The sequence below is a fragment of the Physella acuta genome, unplaced genomic scaffold, assembly GCF_028476545.2.
Source record: "Physella acuta isolate Inbredline_101_S28 unplaced genomic scaffold, ASM2847654v3 ptg000797l, whole genome shotgun sequence".
Classification (NCBI taxonomy): Eukaryota; Metazoa; Mollusca; class Gastropoda; family Physidae; genus Physella; species Physella acuta.
The window spans coordinates 211,769-229,335 of NW_026732315.1; the positions used below are offsets into that span (position 1 = coordinate 211,769).

Below are 17,567 nucleotides of genomic sequence, written 5' to 3' on the forward strand. Positions count from 1 at the left end.
TTACTAACTCACTATGACCCAGGGAAAAGACTTGTATTGACATGTGATGCTTCACCAGATGGTGTAGGAGCAGTCTTGTCCCACATGGATGAGAAGGGTGACAGACCCATTGCTTTTGCCAGTAGATCTTTGAACCAGGCTGAGAAAAATTATTCTCAGTTAGATAGGGAAGGCTTAGGCATCATTTTTGGTGTTAAGAAATTTCATAAGTTTCTGTTTGGTAGGAAGTTCACCATCTTTACAGATCATAAACCATTGCTAGGTTTATTTGGAGAAAACAAAACCCTACCTGAGCATGCCCCACCAAGAATTCAAAGATGGGCTATCACACTAAATGCATACAATTATGAATTGAAATACAAACCTGGATCTGAGAATAGTGCAGATAGTCTGAGTAGATTACCTTTAAAAAACCAAAGCCTGAGCTATGTACCAGAAGATGTATTTGTTCTCTTCACTATCATGGATAACTCCAATATAAATGTGAATGATATTAAAAGAGAAACACAAAAAGATGAGTGCTTAATAAAAGTATATGAGTACTGTAAGAATGGTTGGCCTGAAGAGTCAGTGAATGAGGACTTAAAGCCATATAAAATAAGAAAAACAGAGTTAAGTCTAGAAGATGGATGTATACTATGGGGGTCAAGAGTAATTATCCCCAAAATGTTACAAAAAGAAGTTTTAAGAACTTTACATGATACTCATCTTGGTTCTTCCAAAATGAAGAGTCTAGCAAGATCATGGTTCTGGTGGCCACATATGGATGCTGATATTGAAAAATATGTAAAACTTTGTTCAAGCTGTGCACAACATTCAAATCAACCAGCTACAGCACCTTTGCAAAACTGGGACTGGCCAATTGAACCATGGAAGCGTATACATATAGATTTCGCAGGACCTTTCATGAACAAAATGTTCTTAATTGTTATTGATTCACATTCTAAATGGTTAGAAGTTAAAATCATGAACACAATCACTGCAAATGATACCATTATAGAACTTAAGGAAATATTTTCAACTCATGGATTACCAGATCAAATTGTTTCAGATAATGGGCCTAGTTTCACAGCTCATGAGTTTAAACTGTTTTGTGTGGCAAATGGTATTGAGCATATAACCACATCCCCCTATCATCCTGCTGGGAATGGTTTAGCTGAAAGAGCGGTAGGCATATTCAAAACCGCTATGGTAAAAATGAATACCGGTAACAAGTTTTCTCTTAGAGAAAGAGTAAACAGGTTCTTAACCAAATACCGCACAACTCCTCATATAACAACAGGTGTTGCACCATGTGAATTGCTATGTGGTAGGAAAATTAAAACTCATCTTGACCTACTACATCCAACTGTTCAAAGGTCTGTTTCCCAACATCAACATACACAAAAAGTAAATCATGACAAATCATCCATTGAAAGAGAATTTGCAGTTAATGATAATGTGTATCTAAGAAATTATGGGAGAAAGGAAAAATGGATTCCAGGTCAAATTGTTCAATGTACAGGACCTGTGTCTTATAAAGTAAAAACAAATGATGGACTTATTGTCCGTAGACATGCAGACCAGTTAAAAATAACTTGTGCAGATAATAAGGGTGAATCTGTCAATCCCACCAAGTCTGATCAGTTCACACCAACTCAGTTGTTCCACAACCAAGTTCTGTTGATATGAGTGAACCAAGTTGTCTGGAGTCAGAAAATGTAAATTCTGGAGTTAATAATTTAAATCCTAGACCTCCTGAGATAGAGAATCCAGATGGTCAGAATCTTGAGTCACCAAATCAGAAGCCACTGAGAAGGTCAAGCAGGACAATCAAAGTCCCAAATAAGTTAGACCTATGATTCTAAAGGTCAAAAGGACTTTGACATTATTGTTTTGTATTTTGATTATGTTGTAGCATATTGTGCATTGTTTGTAAGGATGTAATCTACCATAGTGTTCATGTTACAATATAATTGGTGATTTTAGGATACTATCAATTGTTCTATTGAGAGATGTGTTATTGTGTTCTAAGGGTAAAGGGATGTAATAGATTGAAATAATTGTGAGGTCAAGGGAACTCACTCTTCTGTATTAGTTATATTTATAATATTGTTATCTTGAGTGATGTCCCTTGTGTACTTCCTCCCGTCCTCTCTGTGTGTTACCATCGTGGTGGTTAGACCCAAATAAATGTGTTATATACAACCACAGGCTTCTGTCGTCAATCTATTATACTGTGCATTACTTATTGTCTTTTATAACTCAATGGGCCCCATCTATAATAATAGTTTCGCTGTCTCTCTATCTATCTATCTGTCTGACAAGAACGCTCTAGAGAAAACACAAGGAATTTAAAAACCTGCACAGTAATTCGAAAAACGAAATATGACGTCGACACATTTAGCGTAGAGTAGAACATAATCTCAAACCAGAGGGTGCACACAGTAATGTAATGACGTCATTGAAACATTGAAAAAAAGGAAATGTTGTCTAATCTAAATGGTTTGCGTGAAGAGTTTCTTGCATACAATTCTTCGGGTAGGGGCGAAGCCCCACCCCCGCGTAAGAACGTCTGAGGGGGGTGGGGGTGGGGGGGGTTGAGTGGGGGGGGGTGGTTTTAATTTAGACTTTTTCCTCCCCGGAGAGGGGTGGGGGTACTTGAAATTTTCGGGGGCGGGGGTAGAATTTTCGGGGAGGGGCGGACACTGGAAAAAGTATATAATTATATTTCGTTGAATGGGACGGTAGACATGTTTTTTTAGGGGGGGGGGGTTGTGGGTGGGGGGTGGGGGGAGGGGGGGGGTGTGTGGGGGGGGATGGGGGGTGAGTGGGGGGGGGGGTGGTTTTAATTTAGACTTTTTCCTCCCCGGAGAGGGGTGAGGGTACTTGAAATTTTCGGGGGCGGGGGTAGAATTTTCGGGGAGGGGCGGACACTGGAAAAAGTATATAATTATATTTCGTTGAATGGGACGGCAGACATGTTTTTTTAGGGGGGGGGTTGTGGGTGGGGGGTGGGGGGAGGGGGGGTGTGTGGGGGGGGGATGGGGGGTGAGTGGGGGGGGGTGGTTTTAATTTAGACTTTTTCCTCCCCGGAGAGGGGTGGGGGTACTTGAAATTTTCGGGGGCGGGGGTAGAATTTTCGGGGAGGGGGCGGACACTGGAAAAAGTATATAATTATATTTTGTTGAATGGGACGGTAGACATGCTTTTTTTTTGGGGGGGGGGGGGGGGGTGGTGGGTGGGGGGTGGGTGTGGTGGTGGGTGTAGGGGTGGGGGTGGGGGGGTGGTGTATGGGGGGGGTGGTGTGTGGGGGGGTGGGGGGTTGGGGTGGTGTGGGTGGGGGTGGGGGTGGGGGTGGTGTGTGTGGGGGGGGGTGGTTTTTGTTTAGAGAAAAGAGACAGCACTATCAACCTAGCGCCCGGTGTATCCTTCCTCAACGGGCCATTTTTCTCGTTATTAATAAAGATCTTTACAAACTCATTTTTTGAGTGATCCTATTATGCTAGTGGCAACTTTTCGTTAAGTAGAGAAACTAGGTTAAAGGTTAGATTTTTTCAACACAAAAGTCTACAAGTAGTACAAGTGGAAATTTACTTCTCTCTGCTACGAGTCTGCTACTGTACTAGACTACTGAATCAGATCTTAAATTCTTTATTTAAACTACTAGGAGTTAGGATAGATCGTTATCGTAATTTCTCGGATGAAAATGAAGTTTACAAGCTTTGCCATTCTGATACTGTTTATCGCGTATTCACACTGCTTGAAACTCAACTTTAAAAATGTTGAAAACTTCGTGATTGAGAAAGAGCAAAGCGTTGTGCGTCAAGTATCGAAACTAGAAAACCAAGCCACTTCCCTGCTTTCGTCAAATTTAATAAGACATCATTTCCCTCAAAGACTTGGAAGTAGGCCTACTGTAAGTATAATTATTATAGTAGACTATACTATAGGCCTAGATAATTAGGTATTAGATAGTTAGTAGTGAATAGGCCTAGCCTAAATACTTAAATAAATACTAAACTAAATAAAAGTAAGGTAAAATCTTAGTTTAGCGTCGTAAATTCCAACTTAGCTAGTAATGTGCGATGAAGGTAACTAATGAATATTTCTTTCATTTGGCCATATTTATGTCATATTTTACATAATATAACAGATAATTGAATACCAAATCACAATCCGAGACCAAACCAGTCATAAATATCCTGGAATAAACTTTAAACTACCCCGTTCGAGACAACAATGAGTAAATACAAGCAGCGGCCATGTTTTAAAAACAATAAATTGTCTATTCGCATGTCTTTTGTGTTGATTTTGTGGTTTAATATGATTGTTTTGTATTGTTTTAATATATGCCGGGGGTCGTCCATAAATGACGTCACACTCGTAGGGGGGAAGGGGGCCCGTAATTTTGTGACGTTGTGTGTGAGGGGGAGGGGGAGGGGTTCAGATGGTGCGACATCACACTTTTGCATTTTAAAAAAGCAATGTTACAAAACGAATTTTAGACGTTATTTTGCGTTTTAAAAAACTGTTTTAATACATTGTAATAACAATTGATTAAAATACTCTATTTTGACAGAGTTCAGACAAGATTTTGGAAAAATATAGCTGTTAAAAAAAAATTCAACTGCAATTTTGAGGGGGGGGGGGGGTGTAGGCTGAGGTGTGACGTCATTTTAGGGGGGGTCTGGCTTTTTGTGACTACGTTTGACGGAGGGGAGGGGGGGGGAGGTAAAAATCGTCAAAAAAAGCGTGACATCATTTATGGATGACCCCCTGTATAGTAATTTTTCTTTTTTTAAAAATATAGTTGACATGAATGACTAATAGACCATATCAGACTTAATAGTGTGCATCCAAGACCACAACAATTGTTGGGAGGTCGAACTTTTTAACACTTTATTTGCTGATTAACACTTTATTTGGTGATCCATTTTCTCAGTGGGGACGAAAGAACTATTAAGAAAGGTCAAGAAATGTCAAAAGCTTGCCGAGTCGCATTTCTTGAACCCTACCTTTTTCATTCCCCCACTTAGCACATCGTCACCGAGTTAACGCTCGCACGTGACGTCATGTAGCGGTACCGCCGACCGTTAGGCTAATTTTATAGAAAAAAACAACAATAAGCATTGCCTTTTTGACGCTTTCGCGACGTTTAGTTTGATTACATAAGTTGGTGTTCATTAAACAGCCCCTAACACATCTATCACTCGTCCATTTAAACGTACGTAGTTATTTCTGCAAGCTTGCTGTCTTGAGACTTTCGGCCCTTTAAAAATGTATTAAGCTCACACCGTATAGAACTAGACTACCCATATTAAGCTCCAAAAGAAGCTTGGTGAAAACAGGATGGCCGTCCGATTTTGTAGCTGCTCTGCGCTTTTTAAAAACCACAATAAACGATAAGATGACACTTATATTAAAGTAAATTATAGTTCTGAATCTTGATACATTAAAAGTGATATTCGGAAATTAAGAGCCAGACCAGACAGTCAACATATTTCAATTTAAGTCCAAGAAAATAAATTTCCTCAAACGATGGAACATTACTAAATTTTCGCGCAGTTTAGCGAAATTGAATTTAAGTATTTACGTCATCTTACAAAGCGCGATAGCTTACTGGTGCTCTAACGTGGCCCATGCTAATGGCCGTATTCCTAACGCCCCGCATTAGACACGGCTTATTCGTCGGCAGGCATTTGGTGGCAAGCCTTTTTGACGGGGATAATGTGTTGCGGACGTTTTGCCGAATGTCTTAAACTAGCAGGCTTGCGACATTTGTGTTTTAAGCAAGGTATACGTATACTAATGCTTATTTATCGTTATTTTGATTGAACAAAGCATTATAGAGGTTCTCCATCAATCACCTAGGTATTTTTCCCCGTTCACCTCCTTTCATGAGACCGACACGTCATAAATTGCAAAGCCGCCTGAGTTGACGTCACAAATCTTCACTCACTCCCGTAGCAAATCATATGTGACATCATTGTGACATCATTTATGGACAACCCCATATCACTCACTTGTGTACTTGATATTGACGATTTGACAACAAAGGATAACCAAAATGTGTCTGGCAGGTGGAGACTTGGGATCGACCATAATGACAACACGCGCTTAAGGGGTGGACGGGCTCATTGTTTTAGATGATGTTTTACGAGGGAAGCTGGTGGATAATACATTTGGTCTCTTTGTATATGTAAATGATGACAAACATTTAATGTTGTCAAAATTATGGTTAGAGATCTTAGATAAGGCAGAGTGAAGCGTAATTTTTTACATTATGACTTGTTGTGACATTGACGACAAAAATATGACGGAGGTTGGGGTTTAATTAAGGTAAAGAGAAGTAAAAAAAAAATGTCATAAGTTACGATAGAATTACTAACTGATGAAAAGAAAAACCTGAAATGAAAATAGTGAACATTCAAACAATAAGAAAAAACTCACAACTATTTAGTAATAGTAAGATCAGTAGCGTAGCGAGGGGGACGGGGGGGGACATATGTCCCCGGGCGCCGACCTTAGGGTGCGCCAAAATGGGTTGGAAAAATAAATTGAAAGGTTGAGGGGAGTGCAAATCGAAAGTTTGAGGGGGGGGGGTGCAAATGGAAATCTCGAGGGGGGTGGGGGTGCAAATTGAAAGTTTGAGGGGGGTGCAAATCGAAATCTCGAGGGGGGGGTGCAAATCGAAAAGTTTGTCCCGGGAAGGGTCGCTACGCCTCTGAGTAAGAAAAAACGTGATTTAATACATGGATACAAGTTGCATCTCACAATGCTTCTAGAATTAATAAAGTTGTTTGTTAGGAAATTCACATTTAAAAAAATGCTTTGTAATACGGACTATACAACAAGACAATCATATTTAAATACATTTTCATATGAATAGAAATGAAAGGGAAGCTACTCTCAATAACATTTTCTTAAGATGGCTGCTGTTTTTAATAGCAAATTTACTATCTCGAACAGGGTCGATAAAAATTAATTTCAGGATATTTAAATTGATTTAACCATCAATGGTGATCTATAATTCAATTATTTATAATATTTTATTAAAATATACGAAAATATACTCATATTTAATGACATATTCATTAATTCACTCTCTCCCACATTACTAGTTTTGGCCGAATTTACGACGCTAAACTAAGATTTTACCTAAAAGTAAATTCTGGAGTAAGCCAAGGCTTCCAACTAATTTTATAGATCTGGTCTAGATCTAGAATCTAGATTCTAGTAATTTTTAATTGCTGCTATTGCTACTAGACTATTAGTATTAGTAGTAATTGGCCTATACTATTAGGTCTAAATTAAATATTAACATCAAGCCTGATACTTTTTGTTTTAAATTTAAGGGTTTGTCCTCTTCAACTAAAAGAAGAATTCTTACTGATGACTTCAAATGGAAATCCTGTGGACCAGCTGACCAATCAATAGAGCTACGCAATCTTACCATTAATCCTTCTCCACTCTACTTCCCCGGGAAGCTTAGCTTTGGGTTTGATGTTGTCTTTCACAGTGCAATAAATCCAAGTGACAAAATAACAGTGAGTTAATCACTTTTTATTGAACATTTAGTTAAGCCTACACTTTTTTCATTTTCAGATTTTCTTTTTTTTACTAATATGTGAAAAGTAAAAATAGTCAATTTTGATATGATATGGTGAGCAGTATAAAATATTGCTCAACAGAAGGATGTTGAGTTTTGGGATGATTATAGATACCAGTGTCCGATAATGGAATCTTCTTTAAAAAAGGGGTGTTGGGTTGTTAGTAGTATTGTAATCTCGACTAATTTTATGGTTAGGCGTATGGTTGGACCAGGGTTAGGGACAGGTTTAGCATTGACATTAGCCAGCCATGTGTGTATTTAGTTAACTACCAGTAGCCTAGCACCCCTTTTTTAAAGAAGATTCCATTATCAGACATCGGTGTAAACATTCTCCCGAGTTTTGTTTAGAAAATGTCCCTGGTTCCGCTCAGCCTGATGAGGTACCAGGCAGATTAAGTAAATGGGGTCAGGCCTTGTACTGGCAACACAAAATTCTTATTTATTGTTGCAGCGATACATGACCACAAGGTCATTAATTTATGAAACTTGACACACTTTTTATAACATGGCAGGGATCTTTGAAATTATTGTTCCAAGCAAGTTCTGGTTCCTGGATCTCTATCCCATGTATTGGCCAGATTGGCTCCTGCACTTACACAGACATCTGCTCCATGACGCAGGCCATCAGCTGCCCCGATGAGTTGAAAAAGAAAGGCATTCCATGCACCTGTCCATTTAATGTAAGTTCTGCTGTATTTCTTGAGAAATTAAAAAATTATGCTCCCATTATTGTGAATTTGTATTCTTACAAATTTAGCTTTCAGTTTTTAAGTAACCTCATTTTAATTTGGGTAATTGAAAACTAAAACTTTGAAATATTTTGTGTGGCTTGTTATTGTTTTAAAAATATACAATGCTCACAATATGTGATGAGGTTTAACAAAATGTGATGATGGATTTTTTTTTCAATAGATTAAATTAAAACAATTTTAGACAATACAGCTTGTATTAGTGAAGTCATTAAATGCACCACTCTATTACAGCAAAGTTAAAGTATGTTTACTAAAATAACAATGTCATTGATACATATGAACAACAAAGTATGTTGGTATATCCTTGTGTTGGGATGGTTCTATGCAATGCCCTGTCTAGATGATAATTGTAAACAATACTTTCAAAATTATTTAATTGAATATTTTTATAAGGTTACATCTATTTATTTGTGATTTAAAAAATTAAACGTTACTCTTCCTCAGGGTGAATACAAACTTGATAACTTTGACGTGGAGATTGATGCTGCTATTTTCCTTAGTGGGAACTACCAAGGACAAGTCATCTTAAGTGACAGCAACAGGGGACAGATGGCCTGCTATGTTGTGTTTTTCACTATTGGATAAGAAATTGATTTTCTTGAGAATGTTGTTTTTTTTTAAACTTTTGCTTAAAGTTATGCTTTATGTAGATTTTTAATTTGATGAGACAACCAGAATTAGTGTAATTTTTTTTTATCCAGATTTTAAATACTACCTATGGTTAACATTTAAATTTTTAATTTATTGCTCCAAGATTAAAAAGTTTAGAGTTTTTATTTAGAGATTTCTGGTTTATGTTTTTCATATTTTTACAGTATACAAAGGTTAACATTTTAATTTTTACTGTTCAAAGGTGTGGAATTTATTTATTTATTGGTAATATATTCATCTCAATTAAAAGAAAACAATTTTTAATATGTATATTTCAGAGAGAGTAAAATTATGTAGATCTCTGAGCTCAGACTGCAAAAGGATATAAAATTTTCTTATTATCTTTAACTTTAACAAGCTAGATCATGTTGCGACAAGTAAATACTAAGTTTATTGAGATTAGCCTGATGTGGTTTTACATTTTTGGTTTCATTACTTTTGTCACGAATACATTTTTTGGAAAACACCTTCAAGCTTTCTTTGATTAGAATCTATTATTATAGTGTTAAACTCACTATTGAACTGCATTCCACTTGTTCTAAGAATATCTTACTTACCTAGAGTTTTTCAAAGGGGGTAATGAAAATTCCTATGAACAGTTTCGGTTACAATGATATTACATAAACAGATCTTTATATAGTGTAAATAACTGAATTACTTTCCTTTTAACCATATTTATTATATGAGCTATCCCTTTATTTTATAATTTTATTTTAAAATGACATTTTTTCCTTATAAGCAATATATATTTTAAGTGCTTTGAGAAATGAAAAGCTATAGGGCCTATTTGACTTATTTTTTACAATATGTTTTCCAATTGGAAAATCTTTTTTGCTCCTGTTTTTTTTTCTTTCACTTAATTTATTGTTTTGTAGAGCTTAATATCTTGGTTTCAGTCAATGTATTATGTATGAAATTTTATAATCACAACAGTGTTATTTAAGTCCTAAAAAGTCCTAAAAATAGGTGCTTGGTTGCTGGTTAGGTTGGATTAAGAAATCTGTTTAACATCTGAAATCATGATTTCCATCAAGATTGTAAAGACTAAGGACAAGAGGGAAAAATTTTTTGGATGTTTTATTATGTGAAAATTAATTAGAAATCCTACACTTGATTATCTCGGGTGCATCATTTGTTTCAACTCATTGACCATTTAATCATTTGTGAGAAAGTGAAATATTTGTTAAGCAATTTTTTTACAATAAAGTTAATTTTCTCTTCAGAATCTATTTTTATTGTTCTATGTGTACGTGTACAGTTTGAGTGAAGTGTATTAAAAGAATGTTCAGCCTACAACAGTTCTTTGAAAGATCTTTAAACCCATTTAACAGAGTTACGACTGCCAAACCTAAAGTCTCGATTTCAAATCCAGGTCCAAGTCTGTAGCTTGTCCCTGAGTCCACCCAGCTCTAATGGGTACCTGACTCAGATTAGGGAAACCAAGGTATCTGGGAAGTTCTGACCACTGTTGAGGTCATTGAAACTGATGATCTACTTCATCTGCCCCAAGTGTCTTGTGCAGGGATGGGAAAATATGATGATGAATTTTTTGTTAAGATGTTTATTTTATTACCACTACTGGTAATTAATGTTTCATTATCTGTTTTAATTGCCACATTGAGAGGATATTGCTATAATTTGACATTTTGTTTTTTATACAATATAGTACCAATACCCTATTACTAATATTTTTGTAAGCACCTGGTAACCACAATATGGCTTTTAAAAAGCCATTTCTAGGGTGAGGTAAATTGTAATTACATTATAAAAAAAATCTTTATAACTCAGCATAGCAATAATTCCATAATCTCCATGCAACAAAGTATATCCCGGTGGCAAAAAGATCCTCGCCAATTAGCACACTTGTGGAGACAAGTCAAACCATAATCTGCGAAATTTTCATACCTCCACTTTCTTTTTTACTACCTAAATTATAATATTGAACAGGGTATCCTCCAACACAGTTAAGTATTACATGTAAACCTGTTATGCGCGGTAGAGGTTGACTCATCAACCTGCTTTTCTTTTTGGATTTGCTTCCATAGCCTTTGTCACCAAAATAATCTGCAAAGCAACAGTTGTTTGATTTTGAAGTTTTCTTTTCTAAATGGGTTGTTGTCCCCAGCTATCTTTGTCTGCCTGCTGGTCTGAATTCTGGACTTTGCAACCATGACGCTGACAGATAACACAATCCACTTAAGCACCACTTGACCATAAAACAAATACACAATGAGAAATAAAACAAGGCAACACATTTTTATTTGAATTGTCTTATTTATTTTAAACATTTATCAAAACTTCACCTTATTGAGCTATTTTAAAATACCTTTGCTGATTGTGTGCTACCCACGCACAGCAATATTAAGTGCAAGAATACATTATGCATAAAAAAAGTGTGTGTGTATATTTATTATAGAAATATATTTATTGACTCTAACATGCTAATAATTTTTAAAAACTTTTAATGTTAATAATTTTATAAACTTAAATTAAATAATTTAGTTTAGTAATTGATTATTAAGAAATGAGCAACTGTATTACCTGCCACAAAAATAGTTATTACATTTCAGCAAATAAAAAATCTATTAGATATAAATTTTAAATGGTGCAATCATTAGAAATGAGGTTCTTTTAAAAAATGCAACAGAATTTCAACATCTGAAAAAAATTCAGCTGATTATTGGCATTTTCTACAATTGTAAACAATTTATTAATGTATCTCTATAAAAGTTTATGTACATATCACAAAACAGCCCTGAAATTTAAGCTGTGAAACGACAAAATATTTTACATGATAAACAGATCTGAATATACATCAGATTAACGTATTATTACTGTAAAAGTATTTGTTCAGATACTGTTTTTCATATAAACAAAAAGCAGTTGATGCATCAATATCTTTAAAAATGTAACACTACTTCAACAGAATAACTTATTTGTAAAATAAAGTTTTTTGGTAATCAAACATAAGATCTTTAAATTCCCTTTCATTTACAAGTAAGTCTGAACTTAGGTCCAAACATGTCATCTTTTTTTTTCTGTAACTTAAATAATTAAAAATAATTGCATAATAAAATGAATAGAACCTTAAAGACATACAAAATTATATTGCCTGGAAACGAAAAAATGTATTCCTTGTGGTGTGGAGATGTAATAGCATAAATTAAATATATAAACATGTTTTGAAGAAGCATAGAATCTAACACATCAGCAGGTTTACTTAATTAAACACATTAATTGGATGCATACAACAAGTGTCAGAAGGCTTGATTGAAGTCTCTCCATGATAGACAATAAAGAGTGGAAATAAACAATAATAAAAGTAGAAGAGAATTTAAAAAAAACTGCCCTAATAATACAGAGAACAATGTTTTAGAAGATCAATAATACTTGATAATTCTTGCTCATTTCTTTTGGATACTGATTCAAGTTTAGGTAAATTACTTGGGTGAGCAGTGCTGTTTTAACTCTAACAAATTTGTGAAATTAGAGGGTCTAGGCTGTAGTGGCAAAACTGAAATTTTTGACAATTTTCCACAAATTGATTTTTAAACCTAACCCTAATCAATATTTGATTTTTTTAAATAAAAAAGAATTTTGCCAGTACAGACAATACTAAAATTTCAGTTTTGACGGGCTAATCCCAAAAAAAGAGAGCAGCTGGTTATTGCACTAACCACATTAACAGTCTTAATCTCTACTTCCTGAAGATTAAAAATGCTATCGTCAAAATTCATTTAATTCAAAACAATCATAAGCTTTATGATATTTCTATGACTTAAAAGCTAACAAAACAGTTTCAATATTTGATGTAAGCAAACCCCTTAAGAGCAATATTTATTGAAAAATACTATGATAAGAAGTGTAAATAGTTAGCCTGAATGAGAATATAATAATAATTATTCAATAGAATTATCACATATACAAATAATATTAATATAAAAAAAAGCTGAGATTCTGGTGCTATTGAACAATCTAAATAATTGATAACAAAAACAAAGGAAAGGATCATTAAACAATTTTGGCACTTAATAAATAGTTGGTTTTTTTTCAAACTGACATTTTGTACTTACAAAAATAATACAAAAAAGTAAGGCAATATAGAAGCTGCAATGTATCAATCAGATAGATCAACAATAACATTATTTAATTTCTACAAATGTAAGGTGCAAAACAATGCAACAGCACATTCAAACTCTAAATCAACCCTGAAAATGTTTAATGTTCAAAGGCATTTGTAATAGGGAAAACAGAATTATATTTGTACTAAGATATTGGATACAACAGTAAAAAAAAAGAATTTTAAAATAGCTGCTTCACTTTTTATTATAAAAAAAATACTCAGTTTTGTAGAATAAAATGTTAAATTGATTTTTTATTTCCATAATGATGTTAACATATTGTTTTTAATATAATGATAATAAACATTGATTTTAAATATATGTACAATAAGAATTGTTTTTTTTTTATTTAATGATGTCAAAATTTTATTGTATATAACAGTAGATGTTTGTATAGTTGAAAATTAATGAGGGTCTTGGTTGAAAGTTTTAAGCTTCTGTTACTTCTGTATCTTCTGGAACCGTCTGGAATACTGTGACCTGTGTCTTGCTGGAATTTATGTAAAGAAAAGTTTGTAAATATTTTGCTTTAAAAAAAGTAAAAAGGCTTACAGGTAGCCATCAGTTTAAACTGATTATCAATAAACTTATTAATTTACTGTGTAAAAGTAATTGACCATTTGGGAAAATAATAATTCTTAAAAAGTCTTAGATAGTTAAGATAGTGAAAGATTTGCAGGCTAATTTGCCGAATTATATATTTTCTTTTTAAATGGATAAAAATATTGCTAAACTAACTATAATAGTTTTAATTCTTCTAAGTTGAATAATAACATGCCATAAAAACTATTTAGAATAATAGAAAGTTACTCAATGACTCTCGATAATTAAATCAGAGACGCCATTGAAAAAACTTAATGTGCATGCTATTTGCGATAAAAATTAATAACATTTTATATGCATATTTATTATAAAAACTTAGGATAACCTCAAAGCAAATTATAAACAATGACATTCTTATTATCCAGTTAAAAAATAGACATTTAGTAATTTAACAATTAAAAAATAAGATCATGATTCAAATTTCCCATAATTTCTAATGTTCATGCAGGTAAAACATAGCCCTTAAAGTTTTTGTAGTTTAGTATTAAAGCATTACTTTTACCACATTACACATTCAACACTAAAACTGATATCATAATTTTTCATCCACTAAATAAGGTTCCATATTATGATACTCTCAGAACATATTTATCCAAGTGCTGTGAAAATATAAAATCTGGCTACTTTGGTTCCAAATGTCACCAACATATGATTGTATTATTTAAGGACCTTCAAACATTCAAAACTCATCTAAGAATGAAATCACTTCCAACGTAAAGTTATTAAATGGATATATGCTAGGCTATGATTAGAAATAATTAACTCTACTTTTCAACATAACTGAATATTCACTATGTATTGATAAAGGAAAAACAAAATGTGGTTTAAAATTCATCATTATAAAAAAATAGTATATACATATAGGCTTATATATATATATATATATATATATATATATATATATATATATATATATATATATATATATATATATATAAGGTGGTGCCTGGACATAAGAGTGCCCTACATACGAGATTTTTTAGATATGAGCTGTCTACTGAGCTAAAATTTGCTTTGTCATGCAAGCAAAATTTGAGATACGAGTAATCAGATTAAAACAGTTTGTGGACAGAAGCATCCAGGATATGTTGCAACTGATTATGCAATCAGAGTTATTTAATTACACTTGCCTAACTCATTTCAGAAATATTCTGAAAGGGAGGAAAAAACTAACCTCCTTAGACAGGTTTATTTGAACTGCCTGTTTTGGAAAAGTGAGGAAAGCATGGCAAACAAGCATAGCCCAGTGAAGAGAAAAGCAATGGCAAAAAATAAGCAAAAGTAACAAAAGATTATTTAGTAAAGTTTAGGTTAATTTGTATTATGTTAAATTTAAGTACTTTTGAGTTTAGGGATAAAAAGTAGCGTTAAGAATGTAACAAGTAAATTAAAATGACAGGAAAAGTTTAGCAGTAACAGTGCAAACATCTTCCATAAGTCGGCTAATTTACAAGGAAAATACATTTTATAAAACAAGTTTATTTCTTTGCATTATCCTGTATCATATAAATACATTTTCCTTATTAAAAAAAATTGGTATAAAAATTGGGGTTGTATTTGGGGGCCAGGACAGATTATTGACATTTCAGTTTTTTTCAATGGAGAAAACTAATTTGAGATACGAGCGCTTTGACATATGAGCAAGGTTAAGGAATGAATTGAATTTGTATCTCAAGGGATCACTATATATATATATATATATATATATATATATCATAGATTTAGATTTCTTAAGAAAGAAAATTCAATTGTTATATTGTTAAAAGTGAGGAATATATCATATTGGCCACTTTAATTGAGCCAAAGCGGTAACAACAATAAAATAAAATTGGTACTATAGAGGATATCTCCATCTCTTATTTCTTCTTTGTTCTTAATTATAGTGCTGGACAGGATTTTCGCCAACACAATTAAGTATTAGGTGTCAATATGTTATGTGCCATATAGGTTTAAGACTCCAATTTCAGCGTGCTTTTCTTTTTGGTTGTGTACCCTATCAATTTTGATCAAATAAAAATCTTATAACCCTATAGTACCAACTATACTCTTGACACAACCAGTTAAAAGCATGATATTTTATACATGGAAGGACAGCTGGCAAAAAGCTTTCAAATTAAAAGCTGGAATACCTACACAATGTGAGACAAATGAGTAGAAGACTTCAGGTGTTGATAATTCAAGTCACGTTTGTTTAAATTTGATGCAAAATGTTTGTGTACTGTCAAATTTAATATATAATTTTTTCTTAATTTGATGTAAAATGATTGTGTACAGTAAAATTTGATACATTTTTTTTAATATCTGGTACCTTTTTGGGTTAAATACAGTAAAAATAGTAAATGAGAAAATAAAAATTGTTGCACTTTTTTTAGTTAAAAAAAATACAAGTAATTATCCAAAATATTATTTTATGACAGAAGGAGTCAGCTTTGATAAATTTTTTAAAAACCCACACAAAACAAAATTTAAGTTTTACTTCTTAATACCGTGATAGTTCTATATTTTTTTGTGAAAACAAATTCTAGTTCTATATTTTTTGTGAAAACAAATTCTAGTTCTATATTTTTTGTGAAAACAAACTCTAGTTCTATATTTTTTGTGCAGACAATCTCTACATTTAAGTACAAAGCTTATCTAACATTCTGTTTACCTTAAAAAAACTAACCTTATATCAGGACTAGGGCCAAAGGAATCTCCCGTATCAACGTTATGCTCCGGTGACAAAAAATTCATCCGATAACTGGTTTGAAAGAGTTATTTTTATCAGTGCTTTGACTGTTGAAGCCCATTAAATAAGCCAAGGCTAGTAAATTCAGTTGAGGGTAAATTTATTACATTTTTTTTTACTAATTTGAAAAATATTTTTGAAGGTTATTTTCAATAAAAAGGAAAGATAATGCATATTAAATCTTGTATGCAGTTAAAGTGTGTTAAATAAAATAAATGACAGCAAATATTATTTTATAAGCTAAAAAGATTATTTTCTAATCAGAGTTATTGTTATTAAAATTTAGAATAGTATATGAATTAGTATGAAAAGCTATAAGAAGTTGAAAAAAATAATAGGTTTATCAACAGATTGCAAACGAAAAAGTAATAGTTAAATAAGAAATAGAAAACAAAACAAACTTTGGGGCAGGGTTAGTTCCATTTCCTGCTGCTAATAATGTACCTTTGGATGTCACCTTGGACGGTTCTGATGAGAGTTTCTTCCTAGTAAAATAAGATATTAAATATGTATTAGGATATAAATATATACATAGTTATATATGTGTGTGTCTATATATATATATATATATATATATATGGTAGTGTCTATGTCGCCAAACACTAAACTAATGTAGGCACCATAGTAGTGCTCACAGGGAGCACAGGATGCTCCGGATCACCTGACTGCCGGGGGGAGGGGATGGGGGTGGCTGAAAGCTTGGGGCACCAAAGCACCCCTTGCTAGCGCGCCGGAGGACACTCCTGATTCAACTTAGTAAATGATTATAGTAGCCCATCCTATCCATAGTGTATCACACTCTTTAAAATGAATGTAGGAACCATAGCGCAAGCTGCGGAGCCAGGGGCGCTACAGGTCACTCAACCTGGTACAGTTTTACCATTGAATGAAGTAGTACCCCTCATCCCCTCATATAAATAAATATATATATATATATATATATATATATATATATATATATATATATATATATATATATATATATATATATATATATATAATATATATATATATATATACATACATACATATATATATATATATATATATATATATATATATATATATATATATATATATATATATATATATATATATATATATATATATATATACAT

The 17,567-nt window shown here is 33.2% G+C and overlaps 2 protein-coding genes across 11 annotated transcripts in view; one reads left to right on the top strand and one right to left on the bottom strand.

Moving 5' to 3' along the window:
- The first annotated feature begins 3,528 nt into the window (after nucleotides 1–3,528).
- LOC131951078 (ganglioside GM2 activator-like) lies at nucleotides 3,529–10,222 on the top strand. Its single transcript, XM_059313356.1, has 4 exons — nucleotides 3,529–3,898; nucleotides 7,338–7,529; nucleotides 8,107–8,274; nucleotides 8,791–10,222. The coding sequence occupies exons 1-4, from the start codon at nucleotides 3,683–3,685 to the stop codon at nucleotides 8,929–8,931; spliced, it is 717 nt and encodes a 238-aa protein (XP_059169339.1). The 5' UTR covers nucleotides 3,529–3,682; the 3' UTR covers nucleotides 8,932–10,222.
- A 1,041-nt stretch (nucleotides 10,223–11,263) lies between these two features.
- LOC131951088 (anoctamin-7) overlaps nucleotides 11,264–17,567 on the bottom strand; it is a 29,138-nt gene continuing 22,834 nt past the window's right edge. For 2 of the 10 annotated variants that reach the window (XM_059313373.1, XM_059313374.1), the window contains exons 22-24: nucleotides 16,851–16,934; nucleotides 16,387–16,461; nucleotides 11,264–13,608 (exon numbers count right to left, since the gene is read on the bottom strand). In XM_059313373.1, coding sequence (XP_059169356.1) covers nucleotides 13,548–13,608; nucleotides 16,387–16,461; nucleotides 16,851–16,934 — 220 coding nt within the window. In that variant the 3' untranslated portion in view covers nucleotides 11,264–13,547. Of the gene's footprint in view, nucleotides 13,609–15,854; nucleotides 15,940–16,386; nucleotides 16,525–16,850; nucleotides 16,935–17,567 lie in introns of those variants that run through there. The other 8 variants (XM_059313375.1, XR_009388381.1, XR_009388382.1 and 5 more) reach the window with 8 other exon arrangements.

Coding starts and splice junctions, on each gene's coding strand:
- LOC131951078 (XM_059313356.1), top strand. CDS start 3,683: ATGAAAATGAAGTTTACAAGCTTTGCCATTCTGATACTGTTTATCGCG. Junction 7,530..8,106: donor ATCCAAGTGACAAAATAACA/GTGAGTTAATCA, acceptor ATAACATGGCAG/GGATCTTTGAAATTATTGTT. Junction 8,275..8,790: donor CATGCACCTGTCCATTTAAT/GTAAGTTCTGCT, acceptor ACTCTTCCTCAG/GGTGAATACAAACTTGATAA.